Here is an 18,677-nt window from a genome sequence, read left to right on the forward strand (position 1 = left end):
AATGGGCTGGGTCCTCTGGTCCAAATGAGCTGACCATTCACTGGAAAAGGTTATGTTCGGCTACCTGGAGACCATTTGCAGCCATTCATGGACATGAGTTTCCGATCAATGACGGAATCTTTATGGATAACCATGCACCAAGTCATCAGGCCGCAATTGTTCGCGACTGGTTTGAAGAACATTCCGGACAGTTCGAACGAATGATTTGGCCCACTAGATCGCCCGACATGTGTCTCATCTAACATTTATGAGACGTAACCGAGAGATCAATCTGTGCACGGAATGTTACACTGGCGTCACTTTCGCAATTATGGACGGCTATGTGGGCAGTATGGCTCAATGTTTCTGCCGGGGTACTTCCAGCGACTTGTTGAGTCCATGCCACGTCGAGTTGCTACACTACGCCAGGCAGAAGGAGGTCCGACACGACATTAGGAGGTATCCAATGACTTTTGTGACCTCAGTGAATTTGCCCACAGTGCTGCAGTACTAAAATTGCAGCCTGAAGGAGGTTACATTCCGGATCGCCCCCATGTCTCAGTTTGTTACAACAACATGCTCACGGCCGCTGTGTTGAAGCAGCGAGCGTCGCCACGGCGCAGCCAGGCTCGTGTTGTCGCGTCACCGCCAGCGCCAGCGCGCGTCTGTCGCTCGGTATAAAGGCGGACGGTGAGCGCTGCGGGAGCTACTGTGCGGTGGCCGCCATGATGGAGCCAGCAGGTGAGTACCGACCGCAGCCTTCTAGTCGAGCGAAACGCTCGCTACGCCACTATCAGCTCCTTCGAGATAAGATTGCTCTCTCCATTCGTGTCACTGTCACAAAGTAATTTACTTAAAAGATGATCAAATCACATCCGTTACCCATGTCGTCTTCAGACACTACCCTTCTTGCCGTGTACTTTTACAGTATGATCTTAAAAGCTGTTTAAGGCCAATGATTATGACTGGATTGAATATTTGTTGGTAGGGAGGAAGAAAATGTTATCTTGGATGAAGAGTCTACATCTGCATTTACATCCATACTTCGCAAGCCACCTGACGGCGTGTGGCGGAGGGTACCTTAAGTAGCTCTATCGTTTCTCCCTTCCATTCCAGTCTCGTATTGTTCGTGGAAAGAAAGATTGTCGGTATGCCTCTGTGTGGCCTCTAATCTCTCTGATTTTATCCCCATGGTCTCTTCGCAAGATGTACGTAGGAGGAAGCAATATACTGCTTGCCTTCTCGGTGAAGGTATGTTCTCGAAACTTCAACAAAACCCGTACCGAGCTACTGAGCGTCTCTCTTGCAGAGTATTCCACTGATCTGTCGTCTCCGTAACGCTTTCGCGATTACTAAATGATCCTGTAACGAAGTGCGCTGCTCTCCGTTGGGTCTTCTCTGTCTCTTCTATCAACCCTATCTGGTACGGATACCACACCGGTGAGCAGTATTCAAGCAGTGGGCGAACAAGTGTACTGTAATCTACTTCCTTTGTTTTCGGATTGCATTTCCTTAGGATTCTTCCAATGAATCTCAGTCTGGCATCTGCTTTACCTACGATCAACTTTATACGATCATTAAATTTTAAATCACTCCTAATGCCCACTCCCAGATAGTTTATGGAATTAACTGCTTCCAGTTGCTGACCTGCTATATTGTAGCTAAATAATAAAGGATCTTTCTTTGTATGTATTCGCAGCACATTACACTTGTCTACATTGAGACTCAGTTGCCATTCCCTGCACCATGCGTCAATTCGTTGCAGATCCTCATGCATTTCAGTGTAATTTTCCATTGTTACAACCTCTCGATATACTACAGCATCATCTGCAAAAAAGCCTCAGTGAACTTCCGATGTTATCCACAAGGTCATTTATGTATATTGTGAATAGCAACGGTCCTACGACACTCCCCTGCGGCACACCTGAAATCTCTCTTACTTCGGAAGACATAGAGAATGACATGCTGCGTTCTGTTATCTAGGAACTCTTCAATTCAATCACACAATTGGTCTGATAGTCCATATGCTCTTACTTTGTTCATTAAAAGACTGTGGGGAACTGTATCAAATGCCATGCGGAAGTCAAGAAACACGGCATCTACCTGGGAACCAGTGTCTATGGCCCTCTGAGTCTCGTGGACGAATAGCGCGAGCTGGGTTTCAGACGATCGTCTTTTTCGAATCCCATGCTGATTCCTACAGAGTTGATTTCTAGCCTCCAGAAAAGTCACTATACTCGAACATAATACGTGTTCTACAACTGATCGACGTTAGAGATATAGGTCTATAGTTCTGCACATCTGTTCGACGTTCCTTCTTGAAAACGGGGATGGCCTGTGCCCTTTTCCAATCTTTTGGAACGCTTCTTACGGTACACCGCTGCAGGAAGGGGGCACGTTTCTTCCCGTACTCTGTGAAAATCGAACTGGTATGCCATCAGGTCCAGCGCCCTTTCTTCTTTTGAGCGATTTTAATTGTATTTCTATCCCTCCGCCATCTATTTCGATATCTACCATTTTGTCATCTGTGCGACAATCTAGAAAAGGAACTACAGTGCAGTCTTCCTCTGTGAAACAGCTTTGGAAGTATGCGGAAGTAACTTTAGGTTTACCACAAGAAAGTGTATTGGGACTGTTGCTGTTCTTATTGTATACTAATGACTTTACAACAATATAAATAGTAGCCTCAGACTTTTCGCGGACGATGCCATTATCCGTGATGAAGTACTGTCTAAAGGAAGGTTGGTTGGTTGGTTTTGGGGGAAGGGACCAAACAGCGAGGTCATCGGTCCCATCGGATTAGGAAAGTATGGGGAGGAAGTCGGCCCAGTCCATTCAAAAGAACCATCCCGACATTTGCCTCAATCGATTTAGGGAAATAACGGAAAACCTAAATTAGGATGGTATGACTCGACTTGAACCTTTGTCTTCCCAAATGCGAGTCCAGTGCGCTAACCACTGCGCCACCTTTCTCGGCCCTGAAGAAAGCTGCACGTCTATTCAGTTACATTTTGATCAGATTTTAAAGTAATGCAAATATTGACAACTGCTTTAAATGTTGAGAAATGTAAAACAGTACGCTTCACGAAACTAAAAATTCGTAGTATCCTACATGAGTGTCGCGATGGGAATCGATCAAGTCATAAAAGTATAGGGGTGTAACAGTTTGTAGGAATACGAACTGGCACTATCAAATAGGCTCAGCCGAGGGTAGAGTACGTGGCGGACTTGATTGATAGAACGGAAATAAAATTCAATCAGTCTGCAAAGGGGATTGCTCATAAATCATTCTGTGACTCACTCTAGAATTCTGATCAAGTGTGTGGGGAACCCGTACCAGATAGCACTAGCAGGTGATATTGAACGTGTATAAAGTTGGGCGGCACGAATAGCTTGACCATGGGACAGCATCACAGAGATGTTTTAAAAACTGAATTGGCAAACACTTGGAGAAAGAAGGAAACTGACCCTTGAAAGTCTGCTCAGAACGTTTCAGCTACGAACTTTAAGTGAGGAATCCTAGAATATAATACAATCCCGTACGTATCATTCCAGTAGGGATCGATAAAACAATGTTAGATTAATGACAGAGCGCAAAGAGGTGTTTAAGCAATCATTGTTCTCGCGCTCCATATGTCAGTGGAGCGGGAAGAAGCCTGCTTGACCGATTCACCCAGAAGTATTCCCTGTCTCATACTTCACAATGTTTTGCAGAGTATGGACGTAGGTGTAAATTTAAATGCAGATGTACTCAGCGTGCTGTAGCTGACTGTACTGTGGATGGGCGATTTTAATGATGGAGTCTAAAGATATTTGTGTATTGCCCCCATAATTTTCCATCGCTATAATTTATTTATTTATTCATTTATCTGTAGACAAAATTCGCTGTATGGATGTTGTCATTGCACATACACATACGCATTATTTATATCCGAGGTACATCAGATAAGAATAACGGGAAGAAACAGGACACACAGAAGAAATTCATGATACAGATAGACATACGCTGTTTTCCGCTAATTACATGCGGTAAGGCTAAACGAACAGATAAATCCGATTCACACAGCAGAAACGAATAGTAAGACTCCTCCTACCATATACATTGATTTTAGACTTCATGGTGGAAAATTCAAACTAGACATGCGTTGTGTTGCTTATGGATATACTCCTTTCTTGTTGGCTACTTTGTTACTGGAGAACTTGATATTTATTTGAAATAATTTTTATTGGTCGAAATCTTTATCGAAGTGAAAACTATTCCTTAGTAAGTACACTTTAAAACGTGTATTAACAGAGTTCGTTTATATTTTTGATATCATCTAGTAGTTTACTTTATAGCTTGACTTATAGGTAAAACGTAATGGCTGAGATCTTAACTTTATTCTTTTTATTCCGGAACAAGCAACCACTGCATCTGGTTTGGTGATCATTTATGGAGTTGAAACTTCCTGGCAGATTAAAACTGTGTGACCTGCGGAGACATGGCTTAGCCACAGCCTGGGGGGTGTTTCCAGATCTCCCCACTTCTCTAAAACGAATTTCCAGCATTATTAGAAGAGGTTCCTCTGCCTACAAGAAGTATATTCTGCCACCTTGAAGGCGACCCTATACATTATAGGCGTCACGTGACATAATCCAAAGCTAAAATTCCCCAGAAGGTGGATCGCCAGAAATGGTCACATTTCTAGGTACAGTGCCGAGTACAATGATTCCCAAATACCACTACATGGAGAACATGCCACAAAAAGTATAAGGCGGCACAGTCTCACACTAGTGTACCGTTCTAGAAGTCGAATTTTAGTCTTTGCTAATCAGAAGAGCTCGCCATCGCAAATATTTTGCCTTCCACTAAAAAGATGGAGGTTGGAAGGGTTGCCGTTTGGTAAATCACGTGATTTCTGACGGGGACTCAGTTTTACTCCACTCACCTGATGTGTTCGAACATCTTTGGCGTTATCTACATAAAATTAGGATCTATCGAGGGAAGTTTTCACATCATAGAGCACCGATTCATCTCATTAAAATCCTTCTTGGTATATACAGCTGGGTCGTCTTATAAAATATTAAAACAAACCGAAGTTTCGGCCGAGTTGCAGAAACCTTCCTTAGGGCAGTCTTTTTCCTGAGGAAGACCGTTGCAACTTACCTGAAACGTAGGTTTATTTTGTTATTTTATGTATTTTATAAGATGGCGTGGCAGTACACTCGGTACGAATTTAACGCAACTGACGCTGACTGCGGAAGCCTGCATATTTATGTCAGTGGCATGCGGGAAAACTTGGACTTTTTTGTGCTCTTTAAGAAACACTCGACTGGTTTAGGACTTTCATTGTACTGAGTGGTATTCATTACTTGCCACTTCGCGTTACTTGGGTCATAGACAGCGCGGATGCTGTGGACATTCATACACTATGTGATCAGAAGTATACAGACACATGGCTGAAAATGACTTACAAGTTCGTGGCGCCCTCCATCGGTAATACTGGAATTCAATATGCTGTTGGCCCACCCTTAGCCTTGATGACAGCTTCCACTCTCGCAGATACGTTCTATCAGGTGCTGGAAGGTTCCTTGGGGAATGGCAGCCCATTCTTCACGGAGTGCTGCACCGAGGAGACTATATCGATGTCGGTCGGTCAGTCTTGGCAAAAAGTCGGTGTTCCAAAACATCCCAAAGGTATTCTATAGGATTCAGGTCAGGACTCTGTGCAGGCCAGCCCATTACAGGGATGTTATTGTCGTGTAACCATTCTGCCACAGGCCGTGCGTTATGAACAGGTGCTCGATAGTGTTGAAAGAAGCGATCGCCATCCCCGAATTGCTCTTCAACAGTGGGAAGCAAGAAGGTGCTTAAAACATCAATGTAGGCCTGTGCTGTTGTCGTGCCACGAGAAACAACAAGGTGTACAAGCGCCCTCCATGAAAAACAAGACCACGCCATAACACCACCGCCTTCCGAATTTTTCTGTTGGCACTAGAGATGCTGGCAGATGACATTCACCGGACATTCGCCATACCTACACCCTGCCATCGGATCGTCACATTTCGTACTTGATTCGTCACCCCACATAACGTTTTTCCACTGTTCAATCGTCCAGAGTTTACGCTCCTTACACCTAGCGAGATGTTGTTTGGCATTAACCGGCGTGATGTGTGGCTTATGAGCAGCCGCTTGACCATGAAATCCAAGTTTTCTCACCTCCCGCCTAACTGTCATAGTACTTGCAGTGAATCCTGATGCAGTTTTAAATTCCTGTTTGATGGTCTGGATAGATGTCTGCCTATCACACATTACGATCCTCTTCAATGTCAGCGGTCTCTGTCAGTCAACAGACGAGGTCGGCCTGTACGCTTTTGTGATGTACCTGCCCTTCACGTTTCCACTTTACTATCACATCGGAAACAGCGGACCTATTGATGTTTAGGAGTGTGGAAATCTCGCGTACAGACGTATGACACAAGTGACACCCAAGCACCTGACCCCATTCTGCTCTCTCACGATGTCTAATGACTACTGAGGTCGTTGATATGGAGTACATGGCAGTAGGTGGCAGCACAATGCACCTGATATGAAAAACGTAAGTTTTGGGGGTGTCCGGATACTTTTGATGACATAGTGTAACATCACGGTTATTGTTGAAATAAAGGAAGTCTCTAGAGAGCTTTAAGAATGTGCTGATTGGCATAATGTCAATGTTCGGTTGAACAAAGTTATATCTTCACGAAGGAATGATACGAAATAGTGTGATTATTTCTACACGGATCGTTTGTCTTGCCTGCAAAGCTGCAATGCCCCGGCCAGTGTGGCCTAGCGGTTCTAGGCGCTTCCGTCTGGAACCGCGCGACAGCTATGGGGCAGGTTCGAATCCTGCCTTGGGCATGGGTGTGAGTCATATCCTTAGGTTAGTTAGGTTTAAGTAGTTCTAAGTTCTAGGGAACTGATGACCCCAGATGTTAAGTCCCACAGTGCTCAGAGCCATTTGAACCATTTGAAAGCTCCAATGATCACCTCACAGCTTGTATTTGCAATTCTGCATTCGGTTACAGAAAATTAGGGTGATGAATGATGTTCGCAGACGATCCTTCATTCACAACTCAGAAAAAAAAAGAACCGGAATGCGAGGGAATTGTAGGTGTGCACAATCATATGGCTTTTCTATGTTTTAAAATACTATGCCACTTGTTCTGTCTGCTGAAAAATTTTTCTTGAGTTTCAATGCTTTCTTCAATTTGTTTTTTACAGAGGTTTTGTTTGCGTCTCTTATACTTTCTGTTCCTCAGACTGCTTCCATTTCGCAACTGAAGAAAATAATCTCGTAGTGAAACAGCAGCCTAACATTTGCTTTGTCATGCTAGTGTGGATGACTTTCAAACACAAAATTGTCACATTTCTTCTCGAAGATGTCTAGGTGTCCTGTAGGCCGGCGCAGTTGAATTATATTAGTTTTTATTATTTTTATTGACCATTTGGTGCATAAGTCCTTACAGTCACCCTATTTTCTTCTAATCTGTGTAAATATGGTATTGAAATCATTATTGGTATCAATTGTTAGCCTGGCTTGGTTGCTATCCAGAAGAATGGGCAACCGTGATACTTGTATTTCTTCATCTACGAACAAGCACATTGTGTAACATAGCAGTGAGCGTGGGACAGTATGACGCCGAGACATAATAATGGGAAGCTAAGGAATAATTCAGTCAGTCTGTTCCCTGCCTCTGTGAACGAGCATTCCCAGAGCAGCTTTCCACCACTGGCGACGAGTAACCACCGGAAGTGTATTATGGACGAGTCCACAGTACATTGCAGATGAGTCTGCGGCTTTACTCGGGACTCTGGCGTAACACCTGAGGTTAGCAGCAGGACGGCACTGCCTTCCTCATCCAGCTGGAGCGGTGCGCTGTACTTACAGTTGAACACTAACCGTGCAGCAACCATAACTCTTAATTCGGCCACCTTTGAATTCGCACAAAGCAGAGCCATTTTTTCCAACGACTTATTTCCATGCTTCATATTTAAAAGTGTCCTGGCCCTATTATTAGCACTTTCCCTCATTGCTCTGCCCCCCCTCCCCCGTCCCCAAAAACCTTCAATAAATGTATAGCACAATGTACTTATTCATCATTATAGAAGTACGCTACTCTCCCGATGCAGAAACAACACAATATTTCAGTGTTTAACGTTACTTTTGATGTTATTGTTCGTAAAATGACCTAATTTAAAAGATCAAAAGGAGATGAAATATATGAAGAAATATATCATTTACACAGGACTGGTGTTTGAGACAAGGAATTATCAGTGTGTTCCTTGCTGACTGGATGTTTTATTGTAATTTTCCATCCGTGCTCGTCTAGGGAGTAAATTGATTACGTTATCTTACATAACACTCACGGTATCTCCGCTGACTGATACCGTACTTCTATCACCTGACATGTAGTTATGGATGAGATTCTCATGAGTATTTTTTACATTTAAGACGAACTTTATCAGATAATTGCCCTTGTTTTCCCCGCACGTATCATCTTCCGTTTGACAGCTGGCAACGTATTCTAAATCATTAGACTGGCGTGACCTGACGCGCTCCATTTATGAATTTGATGCCTCTCGCTCTTGTTTTCTGAAAAGGTTACAGATGTTAGGCGACGAGATTGTTAATTACTTACGGTCACTACGCTTTTCGTATCAGTAATGAAGGCTTATTTAAATAAACAATCCGGGGATAAAACAGACCGAAGTGTGTATCTCCAGCTGATGTGGGAGCATGTATAAGGCATGTTAAGATACTAACTTGGAACGTAAAAACTCTCGACATTTTCGGAAAACCACAGAATGTAAAAAAAAAAGAGATGGTTAAACATGACATAAACATACCAGAGAAGTGAAATAAAATGGGCTGATAAATGGTACTTTCGGAGCAAAGAAAAGAGAAGTTATGGAGATATAGGGGAAGTTGGCGCACGAGTTAAGTACTAAGTCAAATCCTTGCCATATAAACCAAGAACTATGTGCAACACACTGATGGAGTAGTTATGGTGAGAACAGAGAATGAACCAGTTAACACAGTAATAATACGGATGTACATTTCGGTAACTAGTAACGCAGATGAAGGACCATGTGTACACAGAAGTGACAAAAGTCATGGGATAGAAATATGTATACAAGGTATATCATAATTAATGGCGTAAACGCATACAGTTGAAAGTACACCATACTAGAAGCAAAAAAGTCTCAGTAAACAAAGGGTCGAAAACGCATATCTAAAGAGCTACGAACAATTTTTCGTCTTCGATACAGTGAAGCAAGTCTCTTCTACTGCAAGTTCTTTGCTTTCCATATTTTGGGAAGTGGTAGTATGGACCACAATAAAAAAAAAATGTCCAGCAAACATGTGCTCTAAAACGCATACCTTAAAAGTTACGAGCACTTGATCATTGGAAGAGTTGTGTTTCAAAGTAGCAAAGATGGATTCGAGTGACCCCACAAAGCCATAGAACCAAGTTGTCAACGACGCACTGTGCAAGCTGGTGGTGGCTCCGCAATAGTGTGGCCTGACATGAATACCATAGCATATTTATGAGACATGGTTAAGAAGTCAGTTCGTGCACAGAATCCTGCAACGGCAGCACTTGCGCAGTTATGGACGGTTATAGAGACAGCATGGCTTAATATTTCTCAAGGGGACTTCAAACGACTTGTTGAATCCATGACACGTCAAGTTGCTGCATTACGACTAAGAAAACGGGGTCCGACACGATATTAGGAGGCATTCATGACTTTTGTCTCGTCAGTGTATGATCAGATATGAAAAGTGATAGTAATGACCGAGGCCAACGGTAACCTTATTATTCTCGAAAGTTGGAACGTTTCTGTAGGTGAAGTAAAGCTGGGTGTACATTCGGTCATTATGGTCTTGGTGTCAGAAATGGATGACGACTACAACCAATAGAGTAAAAAAAGCATTGGAGAGAATGTAACGGGTCTAGTAGTTACAAAAATAAAGCATAATACCATATAGATTAAACTTCCTGTGGTAAGGGGCACATACCCCGAGTCAGGAAATGCAAACGTTACCCAGCGGCAGATGTAGCGAGTGACCACAATGAAGGACTGTTAAAAATCTAACTTAAGACTAAGAAGGTTTAGGGAGAACATTGAAAAACGTTGCTGATGTAATGTCAGAAAACTATAAAGAGAAAAGTAAAAAAAAAAATCATAAAATATTGATACAACAGAAGTTTAGAGAAATATCCAAGGGTCAAAGATATGTATGCATTTTAAAGAGTCTGTTTTAAAAGTCATGGATCAAGGAATAAGATAAATAGAAAACGGCGAGCATAAACAAGACCTACGGATTACGAAACACGTACTTTGAACGCCTGGAAGAAGAAAGGAAATTCAAAAACTGAAAGAGCGGAAAAGGGTTTAGAAATTGTAAGAGACGCAAAAATAAAGTTAACAGACAAGAAGGTCAAGGGACAGTGCAATGAAAACAAAAGATGGAGGAAAGAAACATGGAAACAGCTTACGAACCAATTACGAAACAGTTCAGAGGAAACGATGCACGTAGTAGCAGTATATTGCACAGAGATGTAAACTGATATTGGAAAGCAAAGACGTGAGTGAGAGAGAGGGAGAGAGAGAGAGAGAGAGAGCGAGCGAGTGAGAAGTAAGCGATACACAGAAAAATTATACAAAAATTCACCAGTGATAAAGGGTATAGAAAATGAAAATAGCATAGCTAGTGATCAGCTGCAGTCCTCTTTAACAAAGGAAGATTATATTAATGCTGTAGAAGAAATTAAAATTTACAAAGCACCACGATGCGATAAAGGGACTGGAGAAATGATTACAGGAATTTGATGGCGATATATGCGTCTATATTTTTAAATCGATCACAGAATACTGGAGAAATTAGAGAATACGTTTAAAAAGCGTTTCATAATCCAGTAACAAAGAAATATAAAACTCTAAAATGTGAGAACATCGCTCCTTCAGTCTGTTGCCACGCAAGTCTAAAACAAGGACAAGAATAACAAATAACTGGATAATCAAAAGAACTGAAGCAGATTTAGCCGAAGACCTGTTTGGATGTACTGACCTTAAATTTCAAACACAAGCGAATGGTATATGAACTGTATAAAAACAAAAGAGACATCATACAGGAAAATGAAAATAAGAGAGGTTTAGATAAAAAAGGAATACGTCAGGAATGTACCTTGTCACCAAATTCATTAAACCTGCATGCTGAGAAAGGCATTGAAAAATATAAAGTGTAATGGAAGGGGTGGAAATTAATGTTTGGAAATCAAAATAGTAAGATTTCATGTCGGTATAGTTGTCACTGAAAGGAACTAAGAGAATTTAAAAAAAAGGCAGAAAGAATGAACAATAACTTGAAAGAGAATTGTAAAATAAAAATTAATACGAAGAAGATCGAAGTTATAGTACGCAGCCAGCAATATATCGCAGTTAATGATGTAACACTCAGACAACTAAATACCTTCAACTATTTAGGAAGGAAAATCACCTCACAAAGGAATACGTTTTGCCAGTATAAAGAGCAAGGGCAGTCTATTAGAAGAAAAAGCTGCTGCTTACATCGAGAAACCTGAATGGACGGCTCGCAACGGAGACTGCTGATGCGTACGACGGGAGCCGTCTGGAGGGAATCGAAATGTGGTGCTGGCTAAGGTTGTACAAGATCTCCGTTGACAGAAAACCTCACAGACGAAGAAAGTCTAAGAAAAGTAGGCGAATAAAAGATCTCTGCCACCAGCAGTACAGAAAAAAGGGATCAGTCAATCGATCTGGTATACGTAAAATAATATACATCAAGAATGAAACTCTACAAAAAAAATGAGAAACTCTGAGGTACTGTGCTAAAAAGGAGACTATTTTTTATGGTCATCTTCTCAGAATGAACTCTAATAGAATGTTATGAAACTAGAAAATGGTTCAAATGGTTCTGAGCACTATGGGACTTAACTTCTGAGGTCATCAGTCCCCTAGAACTTAGAACTACTTAAACCTAACTAACCTAAGGACATCACACACATCCATGCATGCGGTCGCACGGTTGCAGACTGTAGCGCCTAGAACCGCTCTGCCACTCCGGCCGGCTATGAAACTAGAATCGTCCGCCGTAGCTGTGGGTTCTTTAATTATTCTGGGAGGTGGCTAATCATAACTACAGCATATTAAATATTAGTTAACGTAATTACATGAATGAATCAAAGATTTACTTAACTTGATACAATCCTTAGCCACAGGAAAACTTGATAATTTACATCTAACGTTATTAAAGAAAACTGAAAATTACAGTAAAATGATTACTCGGCAGAACAGCTCAGATGATTAATAAAGACAGGAAAATAAGGTTATTAGAAAAATTTAAAATAAAGTCGAAATCCACCATCTCGGAAGAGGAGACAAGAAGAAGGTCGGAGAGAATGAAGAAATACTGGGCACAAAGGACGGAATAACACGGAAAGAAATTACTGATTCATTGTGCTCCAAAATGAGTAAAACAAAAGAAAGAAGAAAGATCAGCCCTACGGAATGTAATGGAAGGAATGATTCGGGGCAGAGTGAAAGAAGACGATGCAGACTGAAATACGAGTACTCCAGGGGGCTCAGATATGATCCGAAACCGGGGTCCAGCTCATGTGAAGAAATGAAGAGACCAACAGGGAAAAGAGATGACTGGAGAACAATAAGAATAAGAGAAGAAGAAGAAATGCTGCCAACTCAAACCGGAGAACCATCTTCAGAACAACAAAGACTTAAAAAACTGTTGAGACTTTCGCGGCATCTTGTTGAAATATTGCCTGTTGGCTTTTTGTCTCGAGTTCTTCGGCCAACGTTTGTCCGTCACTGAAGTTAGATAAAGCACAATATATGCGATTCAGGGTTGCACAAGGCGTTTCAGGGCCATTAAAACCACTGCAAGATGGTAAATGAATAAATGAAACAGAATATTATGAATCTTTAAGCGTTTATGTTTATAAGAAACTGAAATGAAAGTCCATGTTATATATCATCTTAAACATCTAAGATATGGAGCTTTTCCATTACGGATAATTTCACATAATGGAGATGGAAATGTCAAAAGTTGACAAACTTTTTTCTATTTTCACTCACTAATGTCCGCCGTTAATGGCTCTAAACATTTTCTACTGCAAAGGGCCTTAGTACACCAATACAATAAATCTAGAAGACAAATAAAGAGCTGAAACAGAATGTGCTGTATTCTTAGACGATTATTATTGTAGTATAGCCATAAAATGTAATTATATTTGTTTGATTTTTATTTGATTTTATTTATTTCTCTCTATCTGATGTGATGTAATGCTTTGTAAGAAAGTCTTGTACTTTCATGATTGGTCCTGCACTAATGATAGCAGCAGAACACATATATGAAACCAAAAAATTATTAACCATTTTCTAACACTTTTAATTCCATTGTGAAAACATCCATGCTTTCGATTCCTTTCTTTTTATATTTTTCTGTTGAGCTTATATCACGTAGAAAATACCGCACACAAAAGACTTAACGGATCCATTGTCCAATGTGTTCAGACTGTAAAGAATCTGAAGATCAGAAGTCGAATGCAAAACCGGGTGTGTAGGTGACGGCAGTGCAGTCAGCGCCTCTTGAAGTCCAACGGTGAAACAGCCAACGAGAATACACGTCGATTTTAATAACCTTAAAATGTTGTCCAGAGCTACGCCAGGAAGTGACGTTAGGTTTTCACAACAACTGAATTAAAGGCAATTCACATTTCCTAAGCAGCGGAACAGTGGGAGCTGCATGCGAACTATGAAGGGCCTGTTCCTGCTGAGACCACTACATACTTTGATATTAGCGGAGAGCTCGTGTAACATTCGTCGGGGCAGGCGTTGTTTGAGTGTAAAACGTTTCAGTAACTAAGTGCGTACGAAACGACTTCGACTATCATCTGTAATGAATTTGAATATGTAATTGTATTCTGTTGCGGGGTGTTGTCTAGAATGACCATCACTTTCCTATATTGCGTCGTAGTGTGCTACCGTGTATGCAGTATCAGGGTAACAACACGTGGTAATCACTAATTAGCCGGCCGATGTGGCCGAGCGGTTCTAGGCGCTTCAGCCTGGAACCGAGCGACCGCTACGGTCGCAGCTTCGAATCCTGCCTCGGGCATGGATGTGTATGATATCCTTAGGTTAGACAGATTTAAGTAGTTCTAAGTTCTAGGGGACTGATGACCTTAGATGTTAAGTTCCATAGTGCTCAAAGCCATTTGAACCATTTTGAACTACTTAATGCAGTGTAATATAATAAATAACTACTGAACTAAATACGAATAGAACAGCAGCATCATCAACAACAAAAACAACAAATGTATTTACTATTAAAAACAGTCTTGATCACGATTTATTTATCAAGGTGACCGGTTTCGACCACTACTATGGTCATCTTCAGACCATTGAGTAGGAACCCCCTTCTGTTGGAGAACAACAGAAAGAGGTTCCTACTCAATGGTCTGAAGATGACCACAGTAATGTTCGAAACCGGTCACCTTGATAAATAAATCGTGATCAAGACTGTTTTTAATAGTAAATATTTGTAAGACATTCATCACTGCATCTCCCATAATGTATTCAAAAGTAACAAATGTATTGTTGCATATAAAGTAAATTACTTCTCAATTATAAAATACTCTTACTTTCATTAGTACTACTATTACTATTGCCAATAATAATAAATAAAAGAAATCCGTGAGGAGTCTACGAGTGTGAGGAATCCGATGGTGCAATGAATGTCTACGCCTATATCTACACTCCACATGCCACCACCTGGTGTGTGGCGGAGGGTATTTTGTGTACGATCGTCACCTGCCCCTTTTCCTGATCCAGCCGCAAATAGTTCTTGGGAGGAACTATTGTCGATAAGTATCCATGTCGCGTCGAATCTCTGTAATTTTAACTTCATGGTCTTTTCGCGAGATACGCGTGGGAGGAAGCAATACTTTTGTTGACTGTTCTAGGAACGTACACTCTCGGATCTCCAACGTTACACCACAGTCGTGACGCACAACGCCTCTATGGCTGCATCTGTCACTGGAGATTGTTTATCATCTCTATGATACTTGCGAGATTCCTTAAATAATTCTGTAACGAAACGCATTATTCTTATGCAGATCTTATCTGTTTCCTCTACCAACCCTATTTGACAAGGATTCCATACCGTTGTGCAGTATTCAAGTACAGCTCGAACGAGGGTTTTGTAAGCTATCTTATTTGTTGATGCCATCGGTCTTGCAGCAGTGGATACACCGGTTCCCGTCAGATCACCGAAGTTAAGCGCTGTCGGGCGTAGATGGCATTTGGATGGGTGACCAACCGGACCGCCATGCTCTGTTGCCATTTTTCGGGGTGCACTCAGCCTCGTGATGCCAATTGAAGAGCTACTCCACCGAATAGTAGCGGCTCCGGTCAAAGAAAACCATCATAACGACCGGGAGAGTGGTGTGCTGACCACACGCCGCACCTATCCGCAACCTCAGCTGAGGATGATACGGCTGTCGGATGGTACCGATGGGCCACTTGTCGTCTGAAGACGGAGTGCTTATTTGTTATTGGACTACATTTCCTGAGAATTCTTCCACTGAATCTCAGTCTCGAATGTGACTTTCCTGCGGTTGCTTTTATGTAACCGTTCTTCTTTAAATCGCTTCGAACGCGTGCTCCTAGCTGTACTTGCTTCTAGCTGTAATTGCTAAACTCTGGTCATACATTAATGGATCTTTCTCCTTACGTATATGCGATAAGTGACAGTTGTTTATGTTGAGAGTCAATTGCCAGTCCATCCACCAAGCGTCGATGCTCTGCAGATCTTCCTCCATTTCGCTACAATTTTCTAGCTTTGCGATTTCTCTGTGTGGAAGAGTATCATCCGTGAAAAGATTCATGGCACTTTCGACGCTGTTTATTATGTCATTAATAAATTCTATGAAACATAATGGAATTGTAACACTCCCTTGGGGTATGCCAGAAGTTACTTTTACATCTGAAGACTTTTCTCCGTTGAGAACAACATGCTGCATTCTGTTTGCTAGAAACTCTTCAGTCCATTCACACATTTGGTCTGATATTTTGTACGCCCGTATTTTGTTCGTTAAGCGGCAGTGCGAAACTTTACGGAATGTCTTAGGGGAGTCAAGGAGCACGGCAGCTATTTGGGTACCGGTTTCTACAGCCTTCTGGGTTTCGTGGACGAACACAGCGAGATGTTGTTCTGGGACCCATGTTGATTTGTAGAGAGGAAATGTCTTGGAATATCACCAAATCTCTCACCAGCCAGAGGGAGCTATCGCAATGTTTTACTGAAATCTACACCCTGCGGGTCTAATCGCTTCCCAGCAAGTAAATGTTCCGCGTGGATTACAAACAGAACTAAAATGCATTTATCTCACATCTACATCCATAGCTGCACTAATATACAGTAGACATACGTAATTAACCTCTGATGCACTTTAAATCAATATATCTATGGATGTACAAGCGTGAACGTAGTTTATCCACTGTGTCGACCGCATCTGAATCAGAGATAGAGTTAGTGCTATCGATTTCTGCAGCACTTGCTGTAAGAGGAGAGTTCTCGAACATTATTGCAGGAAACGATGAGTTACGCAGAGGAGCAGGGGGCGTCTGATGTAAGGAAATATTATTAAGCATCATATTGGGAAGGGAAACCAACATATACTTGCGTGGCTCCCTTTCCCGTTTAGAAAGTGAATTTAGCTGAGAAATTCCCGGACGTCACTCGCACTGAAAATGTACCTAAGGGCCAGTTTACAACAGAGTTTGAAGAATATTACAAGGGGGTGGGGGGTGGGGGGTGGGAAATAAAAGTAGTATGTTAACGTCGGCCTCGTCTGTTCTGTCCACACATTGACACGTCGGACATGGTTGACTGTGAAAAAACCTTGGCACATAGAAAGTAAGTGATTAAGGTTGTCCAACAACTAAAGCAAACACAAATTTAGAGTAACTGACACTGTAATTACGAGCTTGGATTTGAAACACACATAACATGTTGACACTTACGCCAATAACAATGACGGAGCATGAGTGGTTTCTTATGTCCATAATAGTTTATAAATCACGTATAAATGTCCATTCATTAACCACTCTTTGTTTTTCACACTTACTACCTTCACACGCAACAAAATAAGAGTATTTATCAATAGATTTAAACAAATTACAAATCTTATAATGACGCCTATGTAATGGTGCGTCCGTATTATGCCGGAGATAAAAAGAGAGTGATATCGTCTGGCAGTGGACGATGGGTTGCACGCTTGTTTTTTTTTGTAATATTCAAATGTCTTCAGAGTCTGTGTTTAATATCGATGTTTTTACATGTGCGCTAAATTAGTCTATAGCTTCTTAGGTGCGTCAGTGCCGCTGGATTCATTTCTCCTTGTAAATCGTCAAAATACTTCATTACAATGCCTAGTTAAATATTATACATTAAGAAATAAATGGCTCTTGGCCTCTTTCATTACTCAAATGTGACGAGATGTGGTGGTGTGAAAATACAACATCTCAGGCGGGAAGGGAGGTACAGGAATACTGTTGTGGGAAACATTAACCTGCGATGCATGGGCAGATAGAAAAGTAATGCTTCACGCACTTTTCTGGATGGGTCACGTGCACACTCGATATATTGACACTTCCACGAGAGAGATATCTGAGGTATGAGAAGCCAAGCCGCCTTGTTTCGCGACAGCCAGAAACTCTTGAAGTACGTCCGGAGCACGAGAGGCAACGGCGGACTACAAGGCGCCCCACTGCATCTCGTCCTCACACGAGAGCACCTCCACCCCAAGCTGGACAGCTACCTTTTGGTAAGTGACACGCGTCGCTCCATGTGGTTTCCGACGTACTCACACTCAGCCATCAGCGAGTACCAACGCGGAGGCGACCTTCACTCCTGCTCCGAGCGGCCTGTGGCGCTGTGAGACGCGCAGAACAGAGGCGGATGTGTGGACCGGCGGCCTCTAAATGTACCCGACAGCGAGGGAACAGGGTCTAGACTGTGCGGCCTCTCAGAGATTCCCATTCCATGTCACTGGACTGGCCACATACTGGTCGCAGTAGATCCCGCTTTCACGCTGTTAAAATCCATTAGAGTTGACAACCACTCTTATCTTCAACAAGGTTTTGCTCTTGTCGCCTCATTCTGTCGGCGGCGTTTGTCCCGAATCGAGATACTGACGTTACGGCCTAGTCAGGATTGCAGATCAGTGCCTGCAAGGCTCTGGACATGGTGTGTCGCACGCTCTGCACACTCGCCGGCTGACCGCAGCTTAACTGGACCACCTGCACTCACCTCTCACTGTGAGGACCAGCTCAAGCTCTGATGGTGTTCCACTCACGTGGCAGTCCAACCATTCCTTTCGCCGTGGTGTCGGGGCAGCCCTCTCTGCGACACAGCAAAAAAATGGTTCAAATGGCTCTGAGCACTATGGGACTCAACTGCTGAGGTCATTAGTCCCCTAGAACTTAGAACTACTTAAACCTAACTAACCTAAGGACATCACAAACATCCATGCCCGAGGCAGGATTCGAACCTGCGACCGTAGCGGTCTTGCGACACAGCAGATAGCTCTAACTCAACACCACACGAATGCTTATGCACTTGAGTGAGCTT

General features: G+C 42.3%; 1 protein-coding gene across 2 annotated transcripts in view; it reads left to right on the forward strand.

The window, feature by feature from the left end:
• Positions 1-703: 703 nt before the first annotated feature.
• LOC126412443 (myogenesis-regulating glycosidase-like) overlaps positions 704-18,677 on the forward strand; it is a 144,654-nt gene continuing 126,680 nt past the window's right edge. For both annotated transcript variants that reach the window (XM_050082047.1, XM_050082048.1), the window contains exon 1: positions 704-720. In XM_050082047.1, the coding sequence (XP_049938004.1) occupies positions 705-720 (16 nt within the window). In that variant the 5' untranslated portion in view covers position 704. The remainder of the gene's footprint in view (positions 721-18,677) is intronic.

The sequence above is a fragment of the Schistocerca serialis genome, chromosome 7 (genome assembly GCF_023864345.2).
Source record: "Schistocerca serialis cubense isolate TAMUIC-IGC-003099 chromosome 7, iqSchSeri2.2, whole genome shotgun sequence".
NCBI lineage: Eukaryota > Metazoa > Arthropoda > Insecta > Orthoptera > Acrididae > Schistocerca > Schistocerca serialis.